The following is an 8317-nucleotide window of genomic DNA, read 5'->3' as shown; positions in this document are numbered from 1 at the left end:
CATTGCTATAAACGCAAAGGAAAATATCACTCTGTGTTGTGCGGTAATTATTTTTTCTTTTTACTTGTAGATATATTGGTGTTTGCAGTCATATTGGTTGTCACTTGTGAATTAGCTTTTCAGAAACTGATGAATAACTGTATGCATAATACATAACAATATGAATTGTACAATAATCTAAAGTCACAACCAATATAGATGCACTTTCTGCTTCACATGATTTTACTTTTCTCTTGGAACGCTTTGATTGCTGTGAAATTGTAGGACTCTATTCACACTGAAACCATGGTCACGTACTTGCTTTATTGTTTGGATATTTAATAAAATTTCCAGGTATTTTTGCTTTCATTTATTTCTAAGTTTTATCTGTGTCTTAGATTTGATAATATATTTAATTAAACTAGCGATAGAAGAGGAGGACGGCTGCTTCAGTTATTTCCTTGCTGCTACTCCAATTTTCATGTTTTCCATAACCATCCCAGTCAAAAGATGCAAAGTCTCCACACTGTTTAGGGTTTCCTTCCGGGATGTAGCCTCCTCCTCCAATACAGTGCTGCAAATATATAAAGCCGAAATAATGCAAACAGCTATTACAGTTTTCTTTACCACCTGAGGGCACCCCAGCATCTAAGCATAGTTCCCAGGCCCTCCTTCAAAACCCTTCACCAGATGAGGTTAACTACAGGGGATGTGACCCCCAGGTACACAGCCGCCTGTCCTTATAATACCCCCTTCTAATATGGCCTGTTCTTCCACTTTGTATGAATTGCAGCTGTCCTTCCTATGATCTGACCAGTAGTCTGGCAGGTGGCATAACACACCAATGATTAATAAACTGGTCTGATGTTAGAGACGATTCTTTCTATATTTTACCATAATATAATTTTGAACATGAGGAAGTGCTCGGTCTGAGCATAAAATGCATAGTTTGTGAGAACTGTCTCCCTATTTTTTTCTCCATTCTCTAAATAATCCTATTCTATCAATATGACCCTCAACCACAGCATAAAATTTGTTTATATAAATGGTTTGGATCCTCAGTGTGAGTTTGAGAAGTTTAGTGGTCTATCGTAAACCATACACTGTAACAAGTGCTACCCACATAAGAACAGAGGCAGGGGCGTAACTAGGAAAGACTGGGCCCCATAGCAAACTTTTTACTGGGGCCCCCCTCCCCTGGGTGTCACACAACCCCCCCTTGTAGATAGTGCCTTTTTTACAGCCCCCCTGTAGAGAACACCATACAGCCCCCCCCCTGTAGATAACCCCATACAGCCCCCTTTGTAGATATCTACAGAGGGGGCTGTATGGCGTTATCTACAGGGGGTACTCTGTATGGCGTTCTCTACAGTGGGGGCTGTATGGCGTTATCTACAGGGGGATGTATGGCGTTCTCTACAGGGACATGTATGGCGCCATCTACAGGGGGGCTGTATGGCGTTATCTACAGGGGGGTCTGTATGGCGTTATCTACAGGGGGGCTGTATGGCGTTATCTACAGAGGGGGCTGTATGGCGTTATCTACAGAGGGGGCTGTATGGCGTTATCTACAGGGAGGCTGTAGAGAACACCATACAGCCCCCCCTGTAGGGAACGCCATACAGCCCCCCCTGTAGGGAACGCCATACAGCCCCCCTGTAGGGAACGCCATACAGCCCCCCCTGTAGGGAACGCCATACAGCCCCCCCCTGTAGGGAACGCCATACAGCCCCCCCTGTAGGGAACGCCATACAGCCCCCCCCTGTAGGGAACGCCGTACAGCCCCCCCTGTAGGGAACGCCGTACAGCCCCCCCTGTAGGGAACGCCGTACAGCCCCCCCCTGTAGGGAACGCCGTACAGCCCCCCCCCTGTAGGGAACGCCGTACAGCCCCCCCCTGTAGGGAACGCCGTACAGCCCCCCCTGTAGGGAACGCCGTACAGCCCCCCCCTGTAGGGAACGCCGTACAGCCCCCCCTGTAGGGAACGCCGTACAGCCCCCCCCGTAGGGAACGCCGTTCAGCCCCCCCCCTGTAGGGAACGCCGTTCAGCCCCCCCCTGTAGGGAACGCCGTTCAGCCCCCCCCTGTAGGGAACGCCGTTCAGCCCCCCCCCTGTAGGGAACGCCGTACAGCATCCCCCCTCCCAAAAAAATGCGACCTAAAGTGTGTCCTACAAAAGACATGTATCCCCTATCCACAGGATAGGGGATACATGTGTGATCGCTGGCAGCGATAGGGAGAAACTGAAAGTCCCCCGAAGTTCTCCATGACTAACTTCTGACTTCCGGCGTCTGCGCAGCTCAATAAAAATGAAAGGAGCGCTGGTCACGCATGCGCACAAGAGCGACCGGCGCTCCATTCAGTTCTACGGAGCTGCCGACACAGACCCTGGAAGTCCGAGGTTTGTGATGGAGAACTTCAGGGGGCTTTCAGTTCCCCGTTCTCCCTATGCCAGCGATAGGGGATACATGTCTTTTGTTTAATGGCAGAGCGGGGAGATACATCCCTGCTCTGCCGTAGTGTTAAGTGGCGTCGTGCTGTAGCAGCCATAGCGGCTGCTAGAGGAGCCTCCGGCCATGGTGGGGGCCCGTGCCAGCGGGCGACACGGGCCCCCTCATGCCGCGGGCCCCGTAGCAGCCGCTACGGCTGCTACGGCGGTAGTTACGCCACTGAACAGAGGTTATTGTTTCAGAAGTATAGACCAAATGAAGCAAGCCAAAATTGTAGCATTATTGATACTTACATGTTCCACATTACATCCTTTCACCTTTACACCAGGACACAGAGCCAGGGCAGCTCTTTCTAAGTTAATGGCCCGGAACTGGACATAACCAGCAGTGAACTCTTCTGCAGAGAGGTACAGAAATGTTGATAAGCGTAATGTTCATATACTGTATACAATTTATAAACATAATTGTCATATTTTTGTCAAATTGAACATAATCTTACTTTGTCCATTTGGTGAGTAGTATGATGCTGTCTTCTCAGCGCTACCAAAGTCATACAGAATGGGAACAGCAGGTCCATTGTCTGTGAGACAGGTTCCAGCATTGTACACAACTGGGTATTTCTGAGAGGAAATAAAAAAATGTTTATAACAAATAAACAAAATGTAAATGTAACATCTCCTATATTGAGCAATTACCAAAATAGTGGTACTGTAATACATTTTGGCCCTTAAAGAAGAACACAACTTTCCATGTCTGCATTCCCCACCTAACTGTATACCACTCTCTACACTTCTATTACGTATACTGTATCTACTTTTTAAACTGCTGCCTTAAGAAAAGCCTCCATCTTGGGTCTTAGATTTCCCCAGCTTTCTCTTCCTCTCTGCTTTGCTATCATTCCCATGATGCTTCAGAACAGCATCACATGACCAGATAAAGACTATACAAATTATGCATGCTTTGGGACATTGTGATTATCATTTTCTCTATATTCTCCCAAATAAGCTGAGAAACCGTAAGTATACAGACAGGGAGGCTACACTATATTCTTCTACATTATGCCTGTATGACAGGAAACTGTCTAAGTCTCAGTGGTAGCTGATAATAGAAGTTTCTGCCCCCCCCCCCCCCCCCCCGTGCAAAACTAGTGTGGTACAGGAACTGCTGAAGCCTGTGATAGGTGACACATAGATCTCCATAGAATCAAGTAGAAAAAGTGTCTCACCGAACCGGATTCACATTGGTGCTAAGCAACCATCCCTGTCTGATATATAGAGATAGAAGCAGCAGGAAAAATAACAGGTGAGAGACTGACACATGGAATACCATAATGGTACACATGGGAAAGTTTTGTTTTGGCCAGAGTGTCCCTTTAATCTTGCAATGGGGTTGTTTAGATAAATATTGCTGCTTTCGTCCAGTTACAGCACAACATCTATCCTGGGTTGTGTCTGGTACTGCAGCGTCTATCCATTGAAGTAAATAAGGTAGAGCTGCAATACCACATACACCCTATGTAAAGGTGTGGCACTGTTTCTGGGAGAAAGCATCCATGTTTTTTTCTGAACCAGGACAGCCCCTTTAATCTTGCTGTGGACATAGGTCTGTCATGAGCATTTCCACAGATACCATAAATAGCACATATAACAGTTCCATTCAGTATCCAAATAATACAGCTATATAGTGCTAAAAACAATGCCACCAGAATGCACAAATAATAGAGTTGCATTGTACCTAAATGCAATACAGTCCTCTCAATAATCCGGTCATGCCTTTGACACTATATACTCTAGGATCTAGTGTTTTGATTTTATATTTTCAGATAGCATGAAATATGCACAATTACAAGCCACTGTAACACGTAGTGCCGAGGCAGACAATTTTTCACAGGAATATGGATATTACTTACTGTGAACAGTTGGAAGAGGTTACCACCATTTTCAGAAAAGAAACCATTGTCTGTACGGTATCTTAGGAGAGCTGTATCTCTCCACTGTGACAAGGGTGTCTTGTTGGAAACGTGCCACAGCCCCAAGTCTTTAGCGACAATATCATGATATCCTGGATTCTTGAAGTAAGAGTGAAACAGAGACAATTAAATAAGTTGTTTACTGAATAATAGTGTGACATCAATATCCACTATTAATAGAAGTAACTGCAGACCAGTAATTGAAGTTCTAAACTACAAAGCTTGTGACACAGATAAGGACAACTACTAGATTGTTTTTCAAATAGGAAGTTTAAACCAATAAGAAAATTACAAACAATTACAAACATGGTAACACACTACAAACAAACCTTGTGTCAGGATTTGAAGCCAGAGTCTTTGTGGTCCAGGGAGTAGCTCTTTTCATTGAGCAATTTGGGCTACCGCTGAATCTGTTGCCTAGGTTCTCTTATTTCTTGCCGTAATTTCCTGATTGGTCCGTCTCACCCTTTTCGCTTCCTATATAAGCCGGTCAGGTACTTCCTCCTTGCCAGACTGTTGAGCTTCCTGCCTGTAGTTCCTTTCTGCCTTAGGCCCAGTTCACACAGAGTTTTCTTTTACACGTTTTGAGTTTTTTGACACTTGCATTTTAATATTATTTTGTCATTTGTATTTTGTTAAACAAACCTGGGAGTGGCTTCAAGAAATTGTATAATATATTTCAAAAGTATAAACCTCTCAATTCCGCTTCCTTTAGAGGGGTTGTCTGGTTTAGAAAAAATAATATTCAATACTCTGAGAGAAAATTTAGTTAATATAGGAGAGTTTCTCGTTCCGTAGACTCATTTATTAGCCAGAGTGAAGTAATTATGTTCTATTTCCTCTATTTCATAAGCATTTTTTAAAGGGTGATAAAGGGAAGGGCATCTTAAACTTACCTTTTTTTGACATTTGATTCCCCCATCGCAGCCACTCTATGCTTTAAAAGACGTCTCTAGAGCAGATGGATGGGGCTTGCATCGTGCAGTGCAGGAGCACTTGCACATCAAATCCCACCGTAGTGGCACTTGCGATAGGTGCGCCGGAGGGATTAAAAGTGATATTCTTGGGCATGCAACTGCATGATCGAGAAAGAAGGTATGTTTAAAATGCCCTCCACTCCTGTATATCGCTCTGTCAGCAGATTTGAGACGTAACATTTTTTGACAGGTTCCCCCCAATGTCTTCTACATAATTTCTCTTTTAGTGTTTCTCACAGTATTTTTTTTACACTTTGCTTTAGGTTGAAATGTCCCATATTCATAGTGTTACCTTATAATCATCGCTGGTAGCTCCATCAGGAAGACCAAAAGTGGCATAGTTAGCCCAGTTGTCATCCCCTTTTGGATTGTTGATGTTGTTTCCGCCCTGGCTCGACCAACGATCTCCGACTGTACATTTACCATTCATGTTGTTTTCATGGACACTGGCCACCAATGTCCAACCTCCACCATTGGTTGTCATGTCACAGTAGGTCTGATAGGAAATCCCATCTGCAGTGGTCAGCGTGTATATTCCATCTAATTAAATAAACAAATGGATTATCCACAATTAATTTGATTTTGGTTATTCAATTATCTCTAACCAATATTTATTACATATATATATGTATGGATAATTGTGTGAGCTACATTTGTATATGCATAAAGTATACAAGGATATATATACACCTATATATATATATATATATATATATATATATATATATCAGGAAATGTTACCCATATTTTAATCTATGAGAACATAAGGATTTTATTGACTTTGTGACAGATATATCTTACCTTCAGCATATGTATATGAGCTCTTGATTTCTTTGCAGCTCCTGTATCCATAGTCTGGTCCACCAGTAGGATACCTAGAATCTGACGGATAGCTATTTTCAATGTCCTTGTCCAGGCATGCCAACAGATTCTTAATGTTTTGCTTTATTTCAGAAATAGAAGACTTTTCTAAAAACATATAATGAAAAAATAATGATCTTTCATGATTATAATTTTTTTCATATGTTAAAATATTGTGTTATTGTATTGCTTTTTTTTATAGTAAACGTTTGTTTTTTTAAATTTAATCTTTCCTTTTATTTAATTTATTATATAACAAATGTTATTACAGATTATGCATATCAAACCCCCCCCCCCCTTACCCATCCACCCACTTCGGCAGTCAAGTAGAAAAAAAAATAAAAAAATTATTTTTTTTGAATAGCATTTATTCAATCTATTTCATAAATTGCGTTGTCCAGGTCTTCCATTTTTCAATAGAAAGAAGCAGGTCACTGAGCTTATCTACAATAGCAACCTTATTCATAAGTTCGACACAGTAATAAACCAGAGGAGGTTTATGACTTTTCCAATTCTAACTTTAAAAAATATTAACTTTTTATGCTAAAAGAAGGCCCAATGAGATCTACAGGGGCGTAGCTGGGGGGGGGGGGGCAGGCGGGGCATGTGCCCTGGGCGCAACTTAGAGGGGGGCGCCAGCGCCACCTCCTCCTGCACTATAATTGTCCCTGTGGCTATAGGACACAGGTACAATTAGAAGCAATGAATGACCGGGCACGTTCCATGCCCGGCTATTCAGCACTTTTGTACCAATGAAGCTTCCGCTGATGAAAGGCGCTGATTGACAGGGAAAGTCATCCTGCCCAGCCAATCAGCGCCCTTCATAGACGCTTCGTTCAACCCCCAGGAGACCTGCGCAGAAGAGAGCAGGTCTCCATTACTGCCGGCCGGCGTGGGAACGTTTGAATATTTTTTTTTTTTTAAATTGTAATAAAAGTGTGTGGCTGTATCTACAAGGGGGACTTTATCTACGGAGGGGGGCTTTATCTGCGGGGGGGCTTTATCTACGGGGGGTGTCTATCTACAGGGGGGCTATATACTGGGGTGGGCTATCTATGGAGCACCATATACAGGGGTGGGCTATAGCTACAGGGGGGCTATATAGTATATAGCCCCCCTGTAGCTATAGCCCACCCCTGTATATAGTGTTCCATAGATCGCCCACCCCTGTATATAGCCCCCCTGTAGATATAGCCCACCCCTGTATATAGTCCCCCTGTAGATATAGCCCACCCCTGTATATAGTATCCCACAAATAGCTCCCCCTATAGTTCTCCATAGAAAGCCCACCCCTGTATATAGCCCACCCCTGTATATAGTGCTCCACAGATAGCCTACCCCTGTATATACTATATACAGGGGTGGGCTATCTGTGGAGCACTATATACAGGGGTGGACTATATGTACAGTGGAGCTATATACAGGGGTGGGCTATCTGTGAAACACTATATACAGGGGTGGACTATATGTGGAGCACTATATACAGGGGTGGACTATATCTACAGGGGGGCTACATACAGGGGTGGGCTATCTGTGGAGCACTATATACAGGGGTGGGCTATATCTGCAGGGGGGCTATATGCAGGGGTGGGCTATCTGTGGAGCACTACATACAGGGGTGGGCTATATCTACAGGGGGCTATATACAGAGTTGGGCTATACGTGGAGCACTATAGTGGGAGTTATTTGTGGGACACTATATACAGGGGTGGGCTATATGGGAGCACTATCTACAGGGGGCTCTATGGCAGACAGTATCTACAGGGGGCACAGTGTGTGTGTGTGTGTGTGTGACACGGTGTATTGTACTATTATAATTAGAGGTGCAGTGTATGGCGCTATTATATTTAGGGGCGTAGTGTGTGGTATAATGAGAACTTTATCTTTGTTTATAGGTGTAGATATGTTGGAAAAGTGAGAAGCTGAAGACATGTTAGCGGCAAACCAGTGGCGGACACAGACTGCAAAAGGCCCCTGTGCAGATAATGTGCCAGGGCCCCCCCGCCCCCCCCCCAATACCGACAAAGTTACCTAAACATATATATGCATATAAAAATAAACCTTACTAATAAAAATTATGAA

General features: G+C 43.7%; 1 protein-coding gene across 1 annotated transcript in view; it reads right to left on the bottom strand.

Moving 5' to 3' along the window:
- Positions 1–348: 348 nt before the first annotated feature.
- LOC142741870 (intelectin-1-like) overlaps positions 349–8317 on the bottom strand; it is a 51216-nt gene continuing 43247 nt past the window's right edge. The window contains exons 2-7 of the mRNA XM_075851195.1: positions 6176–6343; positions 5667–5914; positions 4338–4496; positions 2928–3048; positions 2722–2825; positions 349–553 (exon numbers count right to left, since the gene is read on the bottom strand). Coding sequence (XP_075707310.1) covers positions 401–553; positions 2722–2825; positions 2928–3048; positions 4338–4496; positions 5667–5914; positions 6176–6343 — 953 coding nt within the window. The 3' untranslated portion in view covers positions 349–400. The remainder of the gene's footprint in view (positions 554–2721; positions 2826–2927; positions 3049–4337; positions 4497–5666; positions 5915–6175; positions 6344–8317) is intronic.

Source organism: Rhinoderma darwinii, chromosome 2, assembly GCF_050947455.1.
Source record: "Rhinoderma darwinii isolate aRhiDar2 chromosome 2, aRhiDar2.hap1, whole genome shotgun sequence".
NCBI lineage: Eukaryota > Metazoa > Chordata > Amphibia > Anura > Rhinodermatidae > Rhinoderma > Rhinoderma darwinii.
The sequence above is the reverse complement of the archived record's forward strand: the minus strand, read 5'-3'. Positions and strand labels throughout refer to the sequence as shown.